Source organism: Arvicola amphibius, chromosome 8, assembly GCF_903992535.2.
Source record: "Arvicola amphibius chromosome 8, mArvAmp1.2, whole genome shotgun sequence".
Classification (NCBI taxonomy): Eukaryota; Metazoa; Chordata; class Mammalia; order Rodentia; family Cricetidae; genus Arvicola; species Arvicola amphibius.
Genome location: NC_052054.1, coordinates 116,304,675 through 116,327,996, shown reverse-complemented (window position 1 = coordinate 116,327,996; position 23,322 = coordinate 116,304,675). Strand labels below are relative to the sequence as shown.

Here is a 23,322-nt window from a genome sequence, read left to right as displayed (position 1 = left end):
CAGTATTTGATTCCTTACCTAAGAGTTAATCCAACTTGGCTTGTCAATCACCTGGCCAGGCGTCCACCCCACAGGAAATTCTAATTCACATGAACACATGCTAAGAATATGGGAATAATAATTATCTCTTTTTCTTTCAGTTACTGACAAAAGCCTAGGCATTCCTTCCAAATGCTTTTGGCTCTTTCTCTGAAGCCGCTCATTCCTTCTCTCATAGAACTACTTGGCAACCTCCACCATAAAAGGTATAGCTATCTTTCTTCTCTCTAAACTCAAAATTGTTCTTAGCCTTCCTTCTGAGTCTGTTAATTCTGTTTTAATTAAATTCTTCATATCTCTCTCTCTCTCTCTCTCTCTCTCTCTCTCTCTCTCTCTCTCTCTCTCTCTGTGTGTGTGTGTGTGTGTGTGTGTGTACCTGGGTGTATGTAAATGCACCACATGCATGCAGGAGTCTGTGGGTATAGGAAGAGGGAATCAGATCCTCTGGAACTTGAGTTGCAGACAGTTGTAAGCTGACAAAAATGAGTGCTGGGAACCAAACTTAGGTCCTTTAAAAGATCATTAAATACTCTTAACTAATGAATTTATCTAAGTTATTCTAATGTCAACAAAAACTTGGGAGTCAGATATGGGGAGGGAGGAACTAAGAACAGTGGAGGAACAACTCGCCACGCTTCCCGGATCAAAAAGGCCTCAAATCTCTCTAAGCCCCTCCCTATCTCTTCCTGTGCCCCCTATCTGGGTCCTCCAAAATCTCTATGACTAATTTTGATCAGCTAAACAGTGACTCCACCCTCTGATTCAAGGTAAACTTGTTAGCAGTCTTGGAGTGTCAGTGCGGATAAATATTCCTCAACACTTAACTGCTGAGCCATCTCTTCAGGCCCCAGGGTTAACATTTTGTTGGCAACCTCCAGTGACAATATCCATGGATCTTTAAGTCCGTTTAGCTCCCTAGAGAAAAACTTGTAGAATAGAGTCTCTGGTACATTGGTCTGGGACTGGAGAGGAGAGCCTGTGGTTCCTCTTCCTGCACACCATTATTCAGTAGAAGCCCCCCCCCCCCGATTTATTCTACAGAGAATAGTCCTCCTGTCTTGTGTCAGGGTAGGAGGGTAAAATCATTAGGAGGGAGTCTGAGGTTCTAACACTTCCTTCCACAAGACTTTGCTATGATTTATATACAGTTGACCCATCTTGAAACTTGTATTGAAAGTCAATCCCCACTAAAGAATATTGGTTTAGCTGGGCAGTGGTGGCACATGCCTTTAATCCCAGTACTCAGAAGGCAGAGGCAGATGGATTTATATGAGTTTGAGACTAGCCTGGTGTACAGAGCATGTTCCAGGACAGGCTCCAAAGCTACACAGAGAAACCCTGTCTCTCTCAAAAAACAAACAACAAAAAAGAGTATTGGCTTGGCAGCAGAGTGTTTGCCTAGATTATTTAAAGTCTATGCATCACACACTGTAAGGAAGAAAAGCATAATCCCCATTATGAGATATTAAGAGCTGTGGTCAAGTGGGATATTTAGGAGCTCCATAGGACTGTAATGAATTATCTCAAGATCGGTCTGTTACAAAACCATGTATGGCTAAGCCTCTCCTGCTTTTCTGACTCTTGCTGTCTTGGGACTCTATCAGCAAGAAGGTCCTTATTAGATGTTGGTCCCTCACCTAGAATTGTGAACCAAAATAAACTCTTTAAAAAACTGTGTGTATGTGCCAAGCAGTGGTGGCGCACACCTTTAATCCCAGCACTCGGGAGGCAGAGGCAGGCGGATCTCTGTGAGTTCGAGACCAGCCTGGTCTACAAGAGCTAGTTCCAGGACAGGCTCCAAAGCTACAAAGAAACCCTATCTCAAAAATAAACAACAACAACAACAAAAAAAAAACAACTGTGTGTGTGGCACATGCCTGTAATCTCAGCACTCAGGATGCTGAAGCAGGAGGATTACAAGATTCAGATCAGTTTGGGATAAATAGCCAGATCCTATTTCAAAAAAACAACTCCATCTTTTTTGTTGTTAAGGACATTATGGAGTAGGTTTTTTTGGAGGTGATATTGTATAATATAAAGAATAGATGGGGCCGGGCGGTGGTGGCGCACGCCTTTAATCCCAGCACTCGGGAGGCAGAGGCAGGCGGATCTCTGTGAGTTCGAGACCAGCCTGGTCTACAAAAGCTAGTTCCAGGACAGGCTCCAAAGCCACAGAGAAACCCTGTCTTGAAAAAACAAAAAATCAAAACAAAACAAAACAAAACAAAAAAAAGAATAGATGGGGCCTGGTGGTGGTAGCTCATGCCTTTAATCCAGCACTCAGGGGGCGGAGGCAGGCAAATCTCTGTGAGTTTGAGGCCAGCCTGTCTACAAGAGCTAGTTTCAGGAAAGCTATAGCTGTTACACAGAGAAAACCTGTCTTCAAAAGCAAAACAAATAATAGGTGCAGAGTGTGGTACTATACACCTTTCATCATGGCTCTTGGGAGGCAGAAGCAGGCAGACCTCTGTGAGTTCAAGGCCAGCCTGATCTACAGATTGAGTTCTAGGACAGCCAGCCAGGACTACACAGAGAAACCCCATCTTGAAAAATCAGAACAACAACAACAAAACAAAAATCTGGGTTTAGATTTATCTCTTTAAGGAAGTAACTTAATCCCTCTTAGTCTCGGCTTGAGTAGAATTGGGGCCAAGACAACCTTGTTGGTCATTCTCACTTTGACCTTGTCTGCTTTAAGCCTGCCGAAGCTGAAATTAGAGATGTTTGGCCATGACTACACTTGCCAATTCTTTTTTTTTTTTTTTTTTTTTTTTTTGGTTTTTCAAGACAGGGTTTCTCTGTAGCTTTAGAGCCTGTCCTGGAACTAGCTCTTGTAGACCAGGCTGGTCTCGAACTCACAGAGATCCGCCTGCCTCTGCCTCCCGAGTGCTGGGAATAAAGGCGTGCGCCACCGCCGCCCGGCTTACACTTGCCAGTTCTTAAGAGGTGCCAATGCCTAATATTCTGCAAGGCTGTGGGTCATTATTAACACTGCTGCTGCATACAGCTGGTAAGCAGGTCCAGGTGTGCTTTGTTGATCTACAAAGGACATGACTTAGCACTGTTTACTTGACAATTGATATCTCTGAGACAGCTGTGTAAGTTGTAAATCATTGTTTGGTTTCCTTCAGCATTTTCCTTTATTTAGGAAACAAGGAAACTACATCCAATCTATGTGTTGGGGGTACTGAGACTGTTTGTCCAGCCAGCCTTCTCTCTGAAACTAAAGAACTTAGTAGCAGGCAGTGCTAATGAATACCAATGGCTGCATGAATGATAACAGGTCAGTAGGAAAACAGCATCTAAGACACTGGGAGCTTCAGCCTCTCTTATTGAAGTAAGTCCACTCTGGCAACTAAAATATGCTAGCCCAGGGTCTGAGGTGTAGCTCAGGGGCAGAATGCTTCCTCAGCATGTGTAAGGTCCTACTTTCCACATCCACCACTATAGACCACAAAGTGAACAAACAAAACCCACAAAACCAAATTAAATTGTTCTGATTCATGCTTAAGAGAGAACCCCAAAGATCGATCTCTCAGCTCTCAAAGCCTCTGGTCATTCATAGAGTGTGAGTGGGGGAATGACAGTGCTCACCTTTTTGTACGCCCCCCCCCCCCCCCCCAGGTTCCTCTAACTGGAAGCATGCAGTTCTAAAACCACTGATGAACATAGTATGAAAGAGGGAAAACTATAACTCCTGAAGCCATCTAATCATAGTTTCACTTGGAAATAATTATTTAAATTCATTTGTTAAGTGGTTAGGGATGCATCTCAGCGGGAGAGTATGCTTACCATGTCCAATGTTCTAGGCTCAATCCTAAATAAGTAAATAAATAACAGCATTTACAAACCTGAAGAAAAATCACTGAACAGAATATACATACATACTGTGTATATACTGGTGTTGGTGGGGATCAAACCCAAGACCTTACTTATGCTAGACATGTACTTTACTACTGGGTCACACTCAGCCCTAGTCAATGGAATATTCATGCCATATAATTACATCATATGGGGAGCCTTTCTAGACCTGTGATGGTAGGGTACCAGTTTCAGAGCTTAGCAACCATTCTTCAACTACCATCAAAACCACCAGGATATAGACCGTGAACCAGTGAAGAATTCTGCCTGGGCACATGCTCGTTTTTACTGAGATAAACTAACCATAACAGCTGTTATCTAAAAGAGTTTGGGGTTGCAAAACCCAGTCCTACTGACAAGGACATCTATTCCCTTATACAATAAGAGTACAGATTAATGTACAGGGTTAGTCAACTTTATGAGTGACCTGGAATTTTCCTACCAATCTTTTCTACCTCTTTAGAGTGTTGTCTTGTTTTCTCTGCCTGGTCCTACTCACTGTTTTGTTTGTTGCTTTGTTTAAAAGGTTGTCTGAGTGATTGATGTCATTGGTAATTTCAAAGCAAAAGTAATTTTTCATTTAAGTGGATAGTATGAGCTCAGTATGGTATAATCCTATAATCCCAGTACTCAGGAAGTTGATGTAGAAGGTTTTCCACAAGTCCAAGGCCAGTCTGGGCTACAAAGCCAGGCTATTTCAAAACGAAAACAAACAAAACAAAGCAAACACCAAGCTGAGCTTGGTAGTGCTCTCCTTTAACCCCGGCACTTTAGAGGCAGAGCAGGTTGACCTCTGTGAGTTCAAGGCTAGCCTGGTCTACTTGGTGAATTCCAGGTTAGCCCTCTGGACTGTATCTCTACACAGTGAGATACAGTCTCTAGCAAAACAAAACAACAAAACAAAACAAAACAAAACAAAACCAGGGCCAGGTTAAAGCTATAGGTTAACCACCACTCCAAAGTACTGCCTAAAACTGGTTCTGTGATGTCACAGGGCTTTTATCCCAGCACTGGAGAGGTGGAAGCTGAAGGCTCAGGAGCTCAAACTCATTATTGGCTACAGAGGTAGTCTAAAGTTAGACAGGCTAACACACACACACACACACACACACACACACACACACACACACATTTTTCAACATCATTAATGAGGAATACAAAAAATTGTCAACCTTTTTCTGGAAATATTTTTGAAATTACCAGCTTATAAAGTAAACTGAGTAATATTAAAGGCAAAACAGAAGTCCCAGAATGCATCTTGAGTTAACGCCTGTTCGGGGCTACACAGGAGTGGCCCCTTATCAGTTTGTGCAGGACAAACTGCTTCCCTCAGAGGGGTTGTCAGTCAAGCACACTGACGTCTAGGAGCGGTGAGGAAAATGAATCGGCTCCCTGGAAAGGCGCTAGTGGCACCTTTTTAAAAAAAGTGGTCAACATTTCTGTTTTTCTAAAAGTTAATTATTTTTCACACATGCCATGCTCAAGGAGAAAGATGGTAGTTCCATTGGCTTGGTGGAAAGTTTTAGATTGCAGACTGTTCATGGGATGGTGGTGTTTTAGTCAGGGTCACCCCAGCTGTGCTGACACGTGACCAAAGCAGCTGGGGAAGGAAAGGGCTTGTTTATTTCACTCACAGTTCTGTATCTTCAAAAACAGTGAGGGCAGGAACTCACGCAGGGCAAGAATTGGAGACAGCGGCAGATGAGGCCATAGAGGGTGCTGCTCACCATGACTCAGCCTGCTTTCTTATGGAAGCCAGGACCACCAGCCCAGGGGAGCACCATCCCCAATAGGCTTCACCCACCCTAACAATCGCTAATTAAGAGAATGCCCCACAGTTGGATCTAAGGTGGCATTTTTCTCAGCTGAAGTTCCCTCATTTCACACAGAGCTAGCTTGTGTCAAGCTGACATAAAACTAGCCATCACAGTGGGATGAATAAATCCATAGTATATAGCAACCAGCGTCTTTTAAAAAGTGAATAGAATGAAATAGAATATCAAACAGAAAGAGGAAAGTAAATAAAAATAATATCAAACGTAAGGTCAAATCTTAATTTCGTGCCTGTGTGCATGTCTGTGTGAGAACACACATATATATGCATACATGTGCATATCGGATACAAAACACAGGTTTTAAAAAATGTGTTGAAAGTTAACAGGAACTCTAAAGGTCCGTCTTTTCTTTACTTTTTTTTTTTTAAAGGTCTCACTATTTGAATTTACTGCTGACTTTAAATTGGTCATCCCAGTTCCAGCCCCAAGTGCTGGGATCATAGGAGTGGGTCACAACACTGGGTAAAACATATTTTTATTTTTTTCTTTTTAATTTTATCCATCTATTTATTAGTTTGTTTTGTTTTTTGAGGAAGGGTTTCTCTGTGTAGCTCTGGCTGTCCTGGAACTAGCTTTGTAGACCAAGCAGGCCTCCATCTCAAAGCCATCTGCCTGTCTTTGCCTCCCAAGTGCTGGGATTAAAGGCTTGGGCCCCAGCCACCTGGCAAACATGGTTTTTATCCTCCCCAATCCCTTTTGAGACAGAGTCTTACTATGTAGATTTGATTGGCCCACAACCCACTGTGTGGACCAGACTGGCCTGAACCCACAGTGATCATCCTGCCTCTGCATCCATGTGCTGGGGTTAAAGGTTTGTGCCACCATAAAAACAAAACAAAATACATCTACTTCAAGACTAGCTCTAGCCAACTGGTCGTAGCACACGCCACGGGAGGCAAAGGCAGGTGAATCTCTTGTGAGTTTGAGGCCAGCCCAATCTATAAATCAAGTTCCAGGACAGCCAGAGCAGCTGTTACACAGAGAAAACCTGTCTCAAACAAAACAAAACACAACTGTTCAGTATATAGTGACTAAGGTTTTGTCTTTAAGAAGGGAATTTGGAAGTAGATATTGGACAACCAACAGAGCCACGTCACAATTACTGACAAAGTTATACTCAATCCTCTTGTTCTCCAGATCAAAATTCATAAGCCAAGACAGAAGCCTTGCATGATCTAACATTTGCTTCATCGCTTCAAGTTTAGCATGTTCGCAATACCGGAAGAGTCTTCCTTAGTTCCCTTTGTGACTCCAAGTGTTGTACAAACATCTATTCTTTCTGAAGTCTTATCTGGCCCACCGACATTTTCCAGCTCCCCTGGAGCTAAGAATGGGCATGTGACTAAGTGCTAGCCAATGCAAAGTGTCCAGAAATGATACAAGCTGCCTGGGGTCAGGCCCTCAGATGGCAGAGCCATGCCATCTTTTACCCAGACTCTCCTCCCTGAAATAAGGACTTATTTGGCGACTCATGGGTTTAGGCAGCACCATAGAGGGGCAGAGCAACAGATTAGGAGGAACTGGGACTTCTGTCATACTGGTTCAGGATTATACAAGCAAGAAATTAAAGTTCTTGTTTCTGCTGCTGCTGGAGTATGTTGTAGCAGTTTAACCCATTTCCCTCCTACATGATTTCTCTGTGTAACAACCTTGACTGTCCTAGAACTTGATTTATAGACCAGGCTGGCCTTAGACTCAGAGATCCATCTGCCTCTCCCTTTCAAGTGCTGGGATTGTGTGCCCCCAGGCCTGACTTTACATCTTTTTTATTTAACTAAAATGTTTACATTTTTTCCACTGTAGTGTTGTGTTGTGCACACAATGGTGCTACAGCACACAAGTGGAGGGCAGAGGACAGCTTTTCAGACTCTGCTCTCTCCTTCCACCAAGTGGATCCTGAGGATTGAATTCAGTCATCAATCTTGGCAGCAGTAAGTGCCTTCACTGGCTGAGCCAACTCACTGGCCCGTGTTATCTCTTTTCTGCTCTTTAGCTAAAAATGAAGTCAGAGGACATAGATATTTCACATATTAGATTATTTTCCTTTTTTGAGACAGGGTTTCTCTGTAGCTTTGGAGCCTGTCCAAGAACTCGCTCTGTAGGCCAGGTTGGTCTCGAACTCACAGATATCTGCCTGCCTCTGCTTCCCGAGTGCTGGGACTAAAAGCGAGGACCAGAAATTTTTGACAAAGCCTTAAACAGCTGCTCAAACTCTCAAACTAACATGAACAAAAGCATCTTTTACAAAACAAAAGGAATTTTAAAAGGCCTACTACTGGGCAGTGATGTCACAAGGCTTTAATCCCAGTACTGGGGAGGCGGGGAGGGGGGTTATCTCTGTGAGTGTGAAGCCAGCCTGGTCTATGGAGCAAGTTCTAGTACACACTCCAAAGCTACGGGAAAGCCTGTCTCAAAAAAAAAAAAAAAGCAAAAATAAACAAAAATCCAAACCAAACCAAACAAACAAAAACCCTGAAGAGTGGAGGATGCGGAAACGGCTCAGTAGGTTACAAGTACTTGATGTTCTTCTAGAGGACCCAGAATTATAACCCCAGCACCCAAACTGAGTAACTCATAACTACATGTAACTCTTAACTACAGCGTTTAACAAATTCTTCTGGCCTCCAAAGGCACCTGCACACACATGGAATACTGATGTGGGATTCATCTCTGTATGCTGTGAATATGTTTTATTACCATTGGTTAATAATAAAGAAGCTGTTTCAGCAATGGCTTAGCAGAATAAAGCCAGGTGGGAAATCTGAACAGAGATATATAAAGAGAGTAGGTGGAGCCAGAAAGACGCCATGTAGCTGCCAACGGAGGAAGATGCCAGAAAACCTTACTGGTAGGCCACAGCCTCCTAGCAATTCATAGATTAATAGAAATGGGTTAATTTAAGGTATAAGAGCTAGCCAGGAAAATGCCTGAACTTGTCGTATGTATGTGTATGTATATGTATATATGTATATATACATAACACACTATATATATACACACAACACACATATACATACATATATACACACACATACATATATACATACACACACACACACATATATATATATAATTTCTGTGGTCTGGGCAGCTGGGAAATGAAGAAGCAGTCTTTGGCTACAGAATACACTCACACATACACATATAAAGAAAAATAGAAGAAAACCTGGACAGAAAAGCAGGGGTGAGTGGATGGTGTAAGTGAAGAGTGCACTTTAGTTTCCTGGCTGCCCAGACCCAAAAAACTATATTAATTACAACACTGCTTGGCTGATGGCTCAGGCATATTTCTAGCTAGCTCTTACATCTTAAATTAAATTAATTCTTTTTTATTTTAGGTTTTTATTTTTATGTATTTAGTTTTTTGAGACAGGGTTTCCCTGTGTAACAGTCCTAGCTGTCCTGGAACTAGCTCTTGTAGACCAGGCTGGCCTCAAACTCACAGGGATTCCCCTGCCTCTGCCTCCTGAGTGCTGGGATTAAAGGTGTGCACCACTACCACCCGGCCTATTTTAGGTTTTTAAAGATTTATTTATTATGTATAGTGTTTTGCCTGCCTGTATGCTTGCACACTAGAAGAGGGCACCAGATCTCATTACAGATGGTTGCGAGTCACCACATGGTTGCTGGGAATTGAACTCAGGACCTCTGGAAGAACAGCCAGTGCTCTTAACCTCTGAATCATCTCTCCAGCCCTAACCCAGTTCTATTAATCTATGTATCACCATGGAACTGTAGCCTACCAGTAAGGTAGACAGTGTCTTTCTCCTTCAGCAGCTACATGGTGTGTCTCCTTGACTTCACCTACTGTCTCTCTACATTCAGTTTAGTTTTCCCACCTAGCTCTATTCTGCCCTGCTATAGGCCAAAGAAGCTTCTTTATTAACCAATGGTAATAAAACATATTCACAGCACACAGAGGGGAATCCCACATCAGGATGGTGTGCAGTGAGATGGCTCCATGGGTAAAGACACTGCCAAACCTGAACACTCGAGTTTTATCCCAAGGATCCATATGGTGGGAGGAGAGAATTGACTCCCCAGTTTGTCTTCTGACCTCTGCACTTGTGCTGTGATTCCTCCTCCCCACCTCTCTCTACAAGTACCTATAATCACAGCATTGAAATGGGGGACAGAGACACACAGATCCTGAGTTTGTTGGCCAGCAAGTCTGCCTAGCTGAAAGGGTTCCGGGACAGACCCTATCTCAATTCCATAGGCAGACAGTAATAGAAGATCTGGCACCTTGCTCTGACTTCCACAAGGCATGTGTACCCTCAGACTCACACACACACACACACACACTGCAAGACAGGAACAAAGGAAAATACAGAGAAGGAGGGAGAGAGAGAGAGAGGTGAACCCAATAAAGTAATAGCCATTAGCAGCCATAGCTTTGCTGGGGGCTGGAGACTCAGAGGATATAAGAGTCAGATAATGACTTAAATCCTTGGTGTGAGCTGCAAGATCTTGCCTTTCTGTGGAGCTGGGTTCCAGTGTGGTAATATGGCAGACAGTCATCCCATAGGTTATATGTTACAGACCAACTTTATTATGAACACTGATTCTCTCGACCTTGATTCTAAACAGGAATCTGATTGACCATATGTAGCAGGTGCTCCAGATGCCCTATGCCATACCTGCTCTGCCCATTTCTAAAGTCAGCTTTTCCTGAAGCAGACAGTTCCTGTGAACCTTAATGGCTTGCCTAGCCTCAGCATGTCTGTCTCAGGGCATTTTTGTAAGGCCTCTGGAGCTCAGTCAACAAGCATATAGGTGTGGCAGGCACATAGGTTGGGAGATGACCCAAGTCATGGTGATTGGGTACAGTGAGAGCTGAGAATAGGGGTTCTACCTGAGGTAGCCAGGAAAAAGTCTTAATTTCTACTGGCCTTAGAGCTGTGAGGGTCCAAGAAATAGACACAATGAACACCAAAGTTGGAAGACCTGGGAAAGGTTGAGACGGGGAAACTGTCTTTACTTCACCTGTTTGCTTGTTTCCATGGCTACACCTATGGGAAGATAGACTGACCTCTGGTACCAAGTAGGAGAAGCCTCGTGAGAAGCAAAAGAACCGGGAACGTCTTAGTCTGTGGTTTCTAAGAGTGGTCACTAGTCCTATGACTTCCACACTTCATTCAAAAAGCATTCCAGAAACACTGAGAATATACACTAGGCTAATGTTTTTCAAAATGAGATAAAGATATGAGAAATATTCCTTCAGGAGTTTCCCACTGAATCAGAAGTTCTAGGACCCAGGAATCTACTTTAAACTAGCTTTGTAGGTGATTAGGCTTCATAGGACATCTGAGACCACTAGGTAGTTAGGTGCTGGGACTCAACACAAAACGAGGTAGACCTGGTCCACGACCTCATATTTTAATATTTCTGTCTCTACCCCCCTCCCCCGCCCCGTAAGTCAGACGGTAGCTCTCCGAAGTTGTGGCAGATCCACCTGCATCTATCTGCCTTTCAAGTGTTGAGATTAAAGGCATTCGTTATCTACCAAGCCAGTCGGCCAGTCTGGTGACCAGCTGATTTCAATGAGCTGGAATGGAAGGAAGGCGACGACGAAGCAGGTGTGACTAGGTCTGACAAGGGCCAGAGATGTTTTAAAGGATGGACATCAAACCTAAAACCTGGAGAGGAATCCGCACCACAGAGAAACACAGTAGCTGTCACTTGCGATGGGCTTGAGAAATGGCCAGGGAAAAGGAACGCAATGAGAAGCATACCAAAGACAGAACTGCCTCCAAACCACGCCTGTTCACCGATACGCCCATCTTCGCCTTCACTGATCATTTCGCTCATCCCTAAGTAAAAACTCTTCTAGGAGCTACACCTGCTCCATGGACGCCTGATTCCAGGCGTGGCTCAACTCTTCTGGGATTCTGCAACTCACTGCCGCCCGGAACCGGACCGCCCAACGCGATGACGTCAGTGTGCGCGCGCCCACGGGAGGAGGAGTAGGGGCGGCGGGCCGGCTGGCGCCCAGGCTTCGGTAACCTGTGCGGGGCGGGGGAGAGTAAGGGGCGGGGCGGGGCGCCCCCCGGAGTTACTGGGTTGCGGACCGGACCCGGAGCGGGAGTCCTCGGCACGCTCAGCGCTCGCTTCTTCCCCGCGGCAGGCTCCGCACGCTCCGGCGATGGAGTTTCCGGACCTCGGGGCTCACTGTTCCGAGCCGAGCTGTCAGCGCTTGGGTGAGGGGAGGAGCGCGCTGGGGGCGGGGCCGGGCGGCCGGGGCTGGGGACTGCAGGTGGGGCGGGGATGGTGGGCCCTGGAGCTGGCAATGCCCGGAGGGCGGGGCTCGAAGTTGGGGGCGGAGGTCAGGGGGCGCGGTCAAAGAGATCGTGAACTGTGGAGAGGATGCTGTGTGCGGCAAATAGGGCGGAGTTTTTCCTACCGGAATAGCAGCCTTTAGCTAGGGGAAAGGACAGGTTAGTTTGCCTTTGAACTTGCAATCCGACCCATTCTTGTAGATTTTTTGCCACTCAAGTGCGATGCCTGCTCCGGCATCTTCTGTGCAGACCATGTGGCCTACGCCCAGCATCACTGTGGATCAGCTTACCAAAAGGTGAGGGGGCGGTCGTGAGGGTGAAGGGGGTGGGTTGTAATGAGAGGAGAGCAGGAGCAGATGCTTTCAGGCATCTGTCTACCTTTTATTTCCACTCTTAGTTGTTTTGTTTCTAAGCCTTGGTACTGGGAAACTTTGTTTTCTAGTGTATTTGTGAGTAGACTGACTCCTGCCCCTTGACTACAGGATATCCAGGTACCAGTGTGCCCCCTCTGTAATGTGCCTGTGCCGGTGGCCAGAGGGGAGCCTCCTGACCGGGCAGTGGGAGAGCACATTGACAGAGACTGCCGCTCTGATCCCGCACAGCAAAAACGCAAGGTAAATAATTAATAGAGGGATTAGTGATAAACACCCCAACTTCGAATACCGATGTCTGCAAACCTATAGGCTAGCTTCATGGGGCTAAAGGAGAAAAAGTTTCATAAATAACAAACGCTGCTTCGTCTCAGATCTTCACCAATAAGTGTGGACGTCCTGGCTGCCGGCAGAGGGAGATGATGAAACTGACCTGTGACCAATGTGGCCGAAACTTCTGCATCAAGCACCGTCACCCACTGGACCATGATTGCTCTGGGGAGGGTCATCTGACCAGCCGGGCAGGGTAATTGCCAAGTACTCTGCTTGCTTTGCTTCAGCCATGTCTGCCTTGACCAAAGGAGTCTTTCTTTCTGCTTTCCCCCTTTTTGTTTCTGGATTGAGCCTACGCCCTTGCACTGCACACACCAGGCAAGGACTCTACCACTGAGACTTGGCCCTCTGTTGTTTGGGAGGTTTCACTTTTTAGCCCAGGCTGGCTTCAAACTTGTGGCCATCCTCTTCCCGCAGATGTCAAGTTCTAAGATTATAGCATACGTTACTTCAGGCTCTTTTTATTCCTTTGAGACAAGCAAGAGCCCACTAAGTTTCCCAGGCTGTCATTGAACTCACTCTGCCCTATACAGTTTTCAGTTTTCCTGTTTGAGCCTTCCAGGTAGGTGAAATTATAGACCACATACAAAATTAGACCAAATTTAACTCCTTTTCAAAGTATATGGTTTTGTAGAGTGCTTAGAGGAACTACTCTCTTAACTTCCAAAGCTCATCCTGGGAGGTGTAAGAATGTCTTCTTCCCACAGGCTTGCTGCTATCTCCAGAGCACAAGGTCTGGCTTCCACAAGCACTGTCCCCAGTCCAAGTCGGACCTTACCTTCCTCGTCCTCTCCCAGCAGGTAGGTCCACCTGTTTCTCCTCTCCTCCTTTTAACCCCTTTATATCTCTAACCACAGTCTGTTTAATGTCTGCCGTAGAGCCACATCCCAGTTTCCACCCCGGACATCCCCTCCAGTGATTACTTTGCAGAACGGCATGGTGAGTCAGGAAAAGGTTGGATAGACAGAAGTAAATCTGCGTAAAGTCCAAGGAAACTGGTGTTTTTTCTCCCTTTGCAGAGTGAGGCTGAGGCTCTGCAGCGTGCCCTGGAGCTATCCCTCGCAGAAGCTAAACCCCAGGTCCCAAGGTACCTACTCTGAATGAGGGCAAGATTTGTTTGGAAGGATGGAGGTGGGACCACTCCAACCCACTACACTAGCTAAAAACTGGGTTTCCAGATTAGATGAAATATCCCCAAAGGCCTTGATTTTTCTCTTTACCAATGACAACAATGTTAATATCCAAACCCTGTTATAGTAAAGATTGAGATCTCACTCAAGAGGTACTAAAACCAACACCATGATACTGAACAGATTAAACCTCTGATCCTAGGTGTTACTGTCGTAAACTTAAGCTCTTCCCTTCTCAGTTCTCAGGAGGAAGAAGACTTGGCACTAGCACAGGCACTGTCAGCCAGTGAGGCAGAATACCAGCAGCAGCAGGTATGAGGACTGGGTAGAATGGGCCCTGTGTTGGGGGTGAGAAGTTAGGGTTGCTCCCTCCCAGCTGTGGAAAGGATTGGCATGGTTGATCTCTTAGCTTCCCTCCAGTGATGCCAGGTCATGATGAGCCCTGACACAGGGCCTTCCCTCTCCTGTCTGGACTTTACACTGTCTCCTCCTTCTCCTCTCCTTGCTCCAGGCGCAGAGCCGTAGCTTGAAGCCGTCCAACTGCAGCCTGTGCTAGGGTCCTGGGCTTGGGAGGGAGGCTCACCTGAGGACTGTGGCCTTCACATCTCCAGGGTACCCAGGGAAAGAAAGCACAGAGAAATCCGGATTGCAGAGACAAGCAGGAGTGACGTGGAGGACACTCCATGGAGCCTGGGAAGGAAGTTTGTGTGGCCAAGCCTTTCAGACTCTGCTAGCCCTGCTGCTGCAGAAAAGGTGGCCAGGAAGCCATTCTGTCTGGGACCTTGGTAGACTCCATCCCCAGACCCTTCATCATGTTGTCTTTCCCTCCCCCGAACCCCAGGCTGCCACATGTAGTGGACAGAGAGAGGTCTGGGAAGAGTAAAGACTTTGGCAGTTAGTAGTATGTCTGTGTGTTTCTTTTCCTCTCCAACCCAGAATAACCAGTGTTGTCAGGAATGTTCATTCAACTCAAGGGTAGAGCCCAGTGATCACGCACACAACCAAGCCACAGCCATCCTTGCACAGTCTATTTATTTCCTTACCGTGCTTTCTGGAAGGCCCCTTTCCCTTACAACAGTGAGCACCAAACTCCTATAGCAGGATGAAGTAGGCCACAGAGAGGAACACATCTTTTTCTCCTGAGTTAGTTTTTGGAAGGGAAGAGGTCACTTTTGTCACTTTGTCGTGTCCTGAGGTTTCGAGTCTTCAGAGACAGTTTCTTGTCCTTGCTGCTGCAGCTGCCACATCTCAGCATACACGCCACCTCGGGATAACAGAGCTTCGTGCCTGAGATAATAAAGCCTGCGTAAGTCCCACCCATGGGCTTCACCCCAGTCTCAAAGAGAACAGAGGAAGTAAACAGAGATGCCCTCCAGGAGCCTCCACGCTGTTCATCCATGGCTCACCTTCCTCTCTCTATGATGCAGCCGTCCTTGATGACAAGAATTTGGTCAGCATTGACCACAGTTGAGAGCCTGAGAGGTCAGACATCAGTTACCTACTACCCCCCATCCAAAGTGGTCCACAGTGCCAGTCATGCGAGCCCTGCAGTCCTGTACCTGTGCGCTACTACGATAGTGGTGCGGTTGGTGCAGACTTTGGCCAGAGAGGCCTGGATGGCTCTCTCGTTAGATGTATCAAGTGCTGATGTCGCCTACGGAAAGAGTGCGGGTTAGATGGTTATGCTACCAGAGAACCAAGGAGAGAAGGATGCAGGTGTCTGGTGGAGGTCTCAAGGACAGTTTGGGGGCTCATGAACTGCTGCATAGGATTTTGGTAAAAATATACTGGTGATACCTTGGCAAAGTAGGGAACTGCTCAGGAAGTGGCTTAGGCATAGATGGGAGGATGACAGGCAAGTGTTGGGGCCTCACCTCATCCAGCAGAATGATGTCTGGAGCCTTAAGAATGGTGCGGGCAATGGCCACTCGCTGCTTCTCACCACCACTTAGCTTCAGTCCCCGCTCGCCTACCTGTGTCTCATACCCTGTGGATATAAGCACCTCCCTCGCGTCACATGTAAATACCCTTGGTTTCTACGCAAAGAAAGGGGGAGCTAATTTTGAGGGATTAACAGGATTTCACTGGGTAGAGAGAAAGACCTCACCTTCGGGGAAAGCCAGGATGGCATCATGAATGCCTGCAGCCTGAGCAGCAGCCTCTACCTCACTGTCTGCGGCTGTGACACGACCATAGCGGATATTGTTGGCAATGGTGTCGTTGAAGAGGACAGTGTCTTGGGGCACAACTCCAATGTGAGACCGGAGAGAGATCTGTGTCACCTGAGACCAAAAACACCCTGTCCTGTGAGTTCCTTCAGGCTTCTAGGGAACACTGGGGATAAGCTGTCTAGGGAGAGATTCCCACCATGGCTACCACAAATCCTAGCTGGGTGGGCAAATCACACAATCTCTCCCAATCCTCCCCATTTAAGAACAGAAAACATGGCTTCTGCCTCTCCACAGACAGACATGCAGACTTCACATGGCACACTGTCCTTGTGATGACTTCCCTGGGTGCCTGTTGGTCACATGGCACTTAAGACCCAGGTTCTTATATTTTTAGAGGTCTAGTGAGTAGGCCTGGGGGCCTTGGCTGTTACTAAGCTCCAGCTCCCCTACCCCGCTTTCACTTGAAGACAGGGTCTGGGTGAGTTACTCGGGCTGGCCTTGAACTCCTTTGTAGCTCCAGCAGAGCTTGACCAAGCTATCCTCCATCCTGGGATCCCAGACTAGCACCATCAGACCACACAAGGCCTAGCTTTTTTGCATGCCTACCCTTTGCTGTTCTTCCATTGATCCCGAGATCAGTCTTCTCCAAGGCAACCTCACCTGTGAAATGTCCTGTCCATCTATGCGGATGCAGCCAGAGTTGATGTCATAGAAGCGAAATAGCAGACGTAAAATTGTGCTCTTTCCTGCCCCAGATGGCCCCACCTGTTACATTGGAAACATGCGAGGAAAATTCTCAGGTCCTCTGACTTTTAAGGCTCCCTCTTTAAAAGGCCACCAAGATCCAGGAAGGCTGCTACATTCAATGTTGTTGCGGGTTACAACCAGGCTCTGAATGCCTAGTCTGGGTCATGATGAGCTATCATCGGTACTGAATGAAACTCAAGGAATTCGGGTCAGGTAGCTAGGTCTCCCCTTACCAGAGCCACTGTCTGTCCGGGCATCACAGTGAAGGACACATCCTGCAAGGTCTCTCGCCTGCAAGAAAGAATGGTGGATTCAGTGGTAGATCTACTGACATACACTAGTAGACAGATTCTCCCTTCCCAGAGCTACTGATGGCCCTTACCCTCTCCTGTCTAGGAGCTCTCTGTCCCCTATATGCACTGGTGGATTGCCAAGCTGGGGTTCAGAGCAGGATGAAGGGCAGGAAGGCAGTGTACAAATAGATAAGGGAGAAAGAAAACAAAAAGACAGGGCTCACCCATCGGCGTAGCTGAAGTGTACATTTTCAAACTCAATCTGGCCCTTATGAAAACGAAGGGGTCCTGCTCCAGGAAGATCCTTCACCTGAAGAACACAGCCAACATGTGCTCCCATCACTGGCCTGGGATTCTCAGACACAAGAACCGGCCCCTGCCCTGTCTTACCCCTCCCTCTACTCACTTCTGTTTCTTCTTTCAGCAAATCAAACATGTTCTCCATGTCAATGAAGTTAGTCTGGATCATCCTGCAAAAAGAATGAAGGCTGGGGCTCCCTCAAGAACTGAGAGGGAGCAGTGCACCCTGCAGACGAGAGACAGGGGTCAGGTTACCTGTAGTAGGTACCAAACCAGTTGAGAGGCATGTACAGTTGAGTGATGTAAGTGCCAAAGAGTACAAAGTCCCCGACCTGTAAGAGACCCAGAGAAGCAAGTGTGTCACAGGAAGCCTGCAGTCACTGTGTCTATACCCCATCCAGGAGCCTCATGAGTCTGCCTCACCTGCAGCTTCTGCTCACTGACGAAGTATGCACAAAGCAAGGAGCCAGCAAGGAGCCCGAGACCAATCACAAAGTTCTGGGTCTGATTCAGTACAACCAGAGAAGCATTGGACTTCCACTCCAAACTCTAGGGACAACAAACAAACCAACAAAAACAGGAGGAAGAAACGGCCTGTGGCTGTGGGACAAGCACCACCAAATCCCAACCTGGGTCTAAACACCTTCAACTTCACCTCTGGATTTCTCTCTTCTCTGCTCTGTAAACAACACGGGACAGCGCACATGAGCATCCTCACCTGATACTTGATGATGGCCTCTCGATAGCGTTCCACTTCATAACCCTCAGCATTGTAGTACTTCACCTGGGGATTCACAGAGCACAGAACTGTGGGATCATTCCCTCCAGAGTCCTGATCCTTTCTTCCCAGTATCTAAATTTATTTTATTTTTATTTCTTGTCCCTAGAGTTTGCTTTTCAAGGCAAGGTTTCTCTGTATAGTCCTGGCTATCCTAGAACTTACTCTGTTAGACCAAGCTGACTTTGGACTCATGGTGATCCACCTGTCTCTGCCTCCCAAGTGCTGGGATTAAAAGTGTCTGCCACCACCACCCAGTATTCTTCCCAATTTCTAAAATCCCCTCCAGATCCTTTATCATTTTATGGTCCCAGCCATGCTCCCCCACTTCCCCTTACTTCCCACCACCATCTCAGGGCCTCTGTTACCGTCTCAAAGTTTAGCAGAGAGTCTACTGCTCGTGCCCTGGTGACATTTTCCTGTGTGTTCATACTACGGCGAAACTTGGCTCTCCATTCCGTGACCACAATAGTCAGTACTAGAGGAGGATGACGGGGGAGGGGGAAGGACAAGGCATCATCCCCAACAGCTGAGACCACATATAGATGTCCATGCCCTGTGCCACACCTACCAAACCTATGCCAGCACCCAGGGACCAGGACCAAGAGAGAGATCTTCACCAAGGAAAGGAGTTGCATGCAGGGTATCTCTGTAGTCTTATAAAGTGTCATGTAGAAAATGCTTTTGATGAGTACATGAAAAGAAGATGCATTGTGCTACAGAGTTTTTCCCTGACCGGTCACACAGTGAGGACCCAAAGTGAATATGTCACACAATGTGACATACATGCCTTTCCCTGGTTTTCATCTAGGTTGAATTAAGATTCAACCTCGACAGGGGAGTAGACCTTCCCATTGTACCAGGAGTAAACAGAGCCTAATCAAGCCTGCCAATCCTTAAGGTGAGTGGGGATAGGGTTCATGACCAAGGAACACCACACCCTACACAGTTCAGGGAGACAGTTTCCCCAGGCAGCACTCACTGAGGTAAAGACTCATGCACAGGAACACAATGAGGCCAAACCAGGCATTGAAGAACATGCTGAAGTAGATGATGCCAATAATGATGTCAGCCAAGGTGGGGATGATGTTGAACACCAGGTAGCTAGAAGAGTAAGTCAAGTGAGGAAAAGATTTGAGGATTTAGACCCAGCAATCTTACCTCTATGAACTTATCTTAGTGTAGTGTTTCATTTTCAACAGCAAAAAAAAAAAAATCTAATTACCTTTCAAGAGGTAGCTAGATGGCTAGTAAGGCCTGGTGGCAAAGGTCTGTAAATCTAGCCCTATACAGATTAAGGCAGGAAGACTGAGAGTTTAAGGCTAGCCTGCCTGGGAAAATATAGGGCTGGGGATATGGACAGAGTGTTTCCCTAGCATATGCCAGGCTGTAAGTGGTTCAGTCTTCATTATTGGATCTCTCTCTCTCTCTCTCTCTCTCTCTCTCTCACACACACACACACACACACACACATACATACACCAAAAAATAAAAACCCAAAACAACAACAAAATAACCTCTATTAATTACAAATAAGAGAGATCTTTGTGCATGGATGAAAAGGAATCTCACCTGGTCATGGTGGCACACACCTTCAATCCTAGCACTCAGGAAGCAGAGGCAGGCAGATCTCCAGCCTGGTCTACAAAAGGAGTTTTAGGACAGCCAGGGTTACACAGAGAAACCCTGTCTTGAAAGAACAAATGAAAGAAAGGAAGAGAGGGAGAGAGGAAGGAAGGAAGGATGGAAGAAAGAAAGAAAACAAGGTTTTGCTAAAACAATTTTGAGAAAGAACCTATGTTATGGTATCTTTTGGCTTAAAATAACAGTACCACCTTAGTTCTGAGTCTTCAAAGATTTAAAGCAAAATACAAAAGCATAGCTTAACATACTAAACATAGTTGGGGAACTTGAAAAATGAATGGAATTCTGAAGGCTTGTTCTATCCACATTTTCATTTCTTTTTAAATCATGTGCATATGTTTGGTAGGTATGGGAGGTACCTTAGAAGGCCAGAAGATAGTGTGGGATCTCTGGGAGCTAGAGTAACAGGCAGTTGTGAGCTGCCTGAGACAAGTGGAGTGGGGACTGAATTCAGGTTCTCTAAAGTAGTAGGTGTTCTTAACTGCTGAGCCTTCTCTCCAGCCCCCACTTTTGTTTCTTGAGACAGAATCCTAAATCGTCCAAGATAGGCCCAAACTCTGAGGTTAGCCTTGAACTCCTGACCCTCCTGCTTCTAACTCTCAAGTACTGGGATTATAGGCATGTGCCACCACATGAGCATCCACATTATTTGAGTTACTTGACATAATACTTCTTCCTGTAATTTGCCAAAAAGATCGGAAACAAAGGAAGGTAGCTCAAAACAAGGCACTCACGCTGGGTCTTCCCAGCTCCCCCTCCCACACACTCTTCCCACTGGTGCCGCACCTGAGCAGTCCTGTGACACTGGATGTGCCCCGGTCCACAACCCGAAGCACCTCCCCCGTGCGCCGGCCCAGGTGCCAGCGCAGCGAGAGTTCATGCAGGTGGGAAAAGAGGCGCAGTTCCACGCCACGGGATGTGAACTGCTGTACCCGGATCCACAGGAAGGTTCGGAGGTTGCTCACAAAACCTGCGGAAACCAGGGAAGCCTTAGTAGGTCTTGGAGGATGAGAAACATCAGCCCAACACCAAATGTTAGAGGTCTAAGAGCCAAAGGAGTCTGTGGAAAGAATAATCAGAAGCAAGACAGTGGGGCGTTTCCATGGGAGAGACTGATGTCTGGTAAACTAGGGTAAGGACAGAGTCCCTCATACCTGTACTGCCAGTGCCACCCCCCTGGAGGAACTTGAGGAAAACATAGATGGTAACAGTCCAGGCCAGGGAACTCCAAGGAGCTTTCGAAGTCAGTAAGTTTACTGTGGATTAAAGATATCAGGGTTCACGTCCAACAACCAGGACTCTGGAAGGCAAAACTGCTCCAGGTTCTGACCACCCAGCTCCCGTCCTAGCTAAGGGCCAACCCAGCCACCAAGATGAACATACCCTTCCACCCCCTCACCAATGTCCCTATAGAAGATGGGGACCAAGACATTGAGTGCTCGGTCCAACCCCATGAGCCCCAGGCAGATGAGCACTATCAGCTGTAATGCTGGACTCCCCCGAGGCCATAAGTAGCTACTCAGTAGGCGAAGCTTCCTGCCAAGGTCTTTCCAGGTGGATACCCGGTCTGTGGAGTGGACCTAGGAAGACAACATACAGGAGGGGAGTCAGAAATAAAGTATACTTGTCCCGGTGTATTCTCAGGAAATAATCGATGGGACCACAGTTCACAGGCGCAAGTGCCTATTAGCACGGCAATGTTAGCCTCTAGGCTCCGCCCTATTCACAAGCCCCTCCCTAGCTCAGATGCTCTTCCTTCCAGGTCTCAAGTAACCCCGGAGACTGGCATCCTCTCACACACATCCTGTTGCTTCTACTTTCCCCCAGAGACAGCCTTGGGAGTTGAACAAACTTTTCCTTTTTCACCCACGGAGAGGCTGTCTGGTTTCTTTGCTGTGCCCAGCCCATTTCATTCAGGGATGATGGCAGGAAATAAAATTAAACATTTACAAGGTACCGTATTCTACCCTCAGCACAGACACAAAGATACATGTCTGATTGAAAAATTAGGTATATACATGGTCCCTTTTTCTTTTTTTCTTTCTTTGTTTTTTCCATACAGGGAGAACTCACTTTGTAGACCAGGCTGGCCTTTAACTCAAAGATCCTTCTCTGGGCTTAAAGGCATGGGCCACCAAACTTGGCATACCTGGTTTCTTTCTACATCTTGGTCTTCCTCATGAACCCGTAGGGTGTATGACTGGGGGCGAAGTCCAGGGGCCCAGAGTCCCAGGGTAAACAGTCCTCCTGAGACCACATATCGCAGGACCCACAAGCCAAACTGAACCTAGAATAAAACAGAGCACAGGTGTAAACCAGAATGTAAACCCCATTGTATTGCTTCTTTTAACACACCAGGGGCCTAGCAACAGGTTTTAAAAAAAAACCCACAATGACTCAGCACAGAGACACACCCCATTCAAGGCTAGCAATTCTCACCAGTTGCCTGCCTATCAGCTTCCAGCCACCGGCAGACACTCCATTTTTTTCTTAAGAGTCATGCTAAAGTATGGAGCCAGTAAGTCCAGAAACAGTACTTGTCAAACATCAGTGCTTCTCCTCCTCCCCATGAGGCCCCTCACCTGCTGGCCAAGATCTGCCCTGCCCCACCACCACTGTGGGCTGTTCCAGGATACCAGGGCCAAGTTCTCGGCTGCAAATGCCACGGTCCAAAGGAGCAGGAGACCCGAGCTATGCCTGAACTTCATCCAGACGCCCATTGCTAGACTCTGCCGTGCCTGGCGCCGTTCCACCACGAGCAGCCACAAGCCACAGGCGCTGGCCATACTCTCCAGCACAGAAGACAACAATAGGTAGCCTGGCAAGCGGGCCCCCCGTGCAGTGCCCACTCGGCCAGCCAGGCCAGCCAGGGGTAGTGCCACCTGAAGTGTGGCCAGAAACAGCTGCAGCGCGTAGGGAGCCACCCGAGGGCCAGCCGCCCAAAACAGTTCCTCTGTGCCTGCAGGCACCTCCCGCCGCCTGCAGGGCAGAACCAGCACCAAGGCCAGAGCCCCCAGCGTCATGAGTGTCGAGGGCACGAGTGTGAAGAAGAAGCAGGGACTCAAGCCATTCTGAGTCCAAGCCGGACCCACCGGCCCTTCGGCCTCGCAGTAGTTGCCCACAGTCACCATGGCGATGTGAGGCTGCTGGCCGAACTTGAGGTCACTGCAGTTTCAGGGAGTCGGGCTGACCACTCAGTGAGGGCCGCGGAGGCCAGCGTGTCTTGGGACATGTAGCTACGCCGCTGGGGTCGCGGGAAGAACCGCACGTGGACTTGCCACACTGCCCACTCTGTTCGCGCACGCGCCGCCACCACGCACACTCACGCAGGCCACGTACGCCGTCCTTGGCGAGTCCCACTCGCTAGCAGCTGGGACCCTCAGGCCCAGAGTCACCACACAAAAAATGTTGTGCCCTTTACGGCAGAGGCCCCGCCCACTAGCTCTATTCAGGGTTCCCATTGGCCAAGCGTGAGGAACGCAGACAGATGGGCTGAGAGTTGGCTGGGTCACGTGTTCAGGGCGGGAAATCTGACCTCGAGT

The 23,322-nt window shown here is 47.3% G+C and overlaps 2 protein-coding genes across 3 annotated transcripts; one reads left to right on the top strand and one right to left on the bottom strand.

Annotated features, from left to right (window-relative positions):
• The first annotated feature begins 11,654 nt into the window (after positions 1–11,654).
• On the top strand, positions 11,655–14,745 carry Zfand2b (zinc finger AN1-type containing 2B). Of its 2 annotated transcripts, XM_038339806.2 has the most exons (10): positions 11,655–11,736; positions 11,863–11,935; positions 12,215–12,309; positions 12,496–12,627; positions 12,759–12,910; positions 13,425–13,517; positions 13,596–13,656; positions 13,737–13,804; positions 14,087–14,159; positions 14,459–14,745. In XM_038339806.2, exons 2-10 carry the CDS (start codon positions 11,881–11,883, stop codon positions 14,513–14,515), a joined length of 786 nt encoding a protein of 261 aa, XP_038195734.1. In that variant the 5' UTR covers positions 11,655–11,736; positions 11,863–11,880; the 3' UTR covers positions 14,516–14,745. The 2 variants fall into 2 exon arrangements, with proteins under 2 accessions (XP_038195734.1, XP_038195735.1); XM_038339807.2 differs by lacking the exon at positions 11,655–11,736 and having other exon boundaries at positions 11,746–11,935; positions 14,359–14,745.
• Positions 14,746–14,862: 117 nt separating this feature from the next.
• On the bottom strand, positions 14,863–23,206 carry Abcb6 (ATP binding cassette subfamily B member 6 (Langereis blood group)). Its single transcript, XM_038339805.2, has 19 exons — positions 22,363–23,206; positions 21,930–22,067; positions 21,180–21,360; positions 20,935–21,036; positions 20,567–20,750; positions 19,119–19,240; positions 18,505–18,614; positions 18,077–18,142; positions 17,782–17,907; positions 17,614–17,690; positions 17,465–17,528; positions 17,283–17,368; positions 16,999–17,056; positions 16,679–16,783; positions 15,955–16,129; positions 15,722–15,834; positions 15,407–15,501; positions 15,254–15,322; positions 14,863–15,134 (listed from the first exon to the last, which is right to left on the bottom strand). Exons 1-19 carry the CDS (start codon positions 22,909–22,911, stop codon positions 15,023–15,025), a joined length of 2,532 nt encoding a protein of 843 aa, XP_038195733.1. The 5' UTR covers positions 22,912–23,206; the 3' UTR covers positions 14,863–15,022.
• Positions 23,207–23,322: the final 116 nt, after the last annotated feature.

Bases quoted from the DNA above. Each gene is read 5' to 3' on its own strand.
- Abcb6 (XM_038339805.2), bottom strand. From the start codon at position 22,911: ATGGTGACTGTGGGCAACTACTGCGAGGCCGAAGGGCCGGTGGGTCCG. The intron at 21,361-21,929 runs GTATGCCAAGTT...TTGTCTTCCTAG, and splicing joins AAGATGTAGAAAGAAACCAG to GTCCACTCCACAGACCGGGT. The intron at 19,241-20,566 runs GTGCGGCACCAG...TTACTCTTCTAG, and splicing joins AGTGTCACAGGACTGCTCAG to CTACCTGGTGTTCAACATCA.
- Zfand2b (XM_038339806.2), top strand. From the start codon at position 11,881: ATGGAGTTTCCGGACCTCGGGGCTCACTGTTCCGAGCCGAGCTGTCAG. The intron at 12,628-12,758 runs GTAAATAATTAA...GCTTCGTCTCAG, and splicing joins CCGCACAGCAAAAACGCAAG to ATCTTCACCAATAAGTGTGG. The intron at 12,911-13,424 runs GTAATTGCCAAG...TTCTTCCCACAG, and splicing joins CATCTGACCAGCCGGGCAGG to GCTTGCTGCTATCTCCAGAG.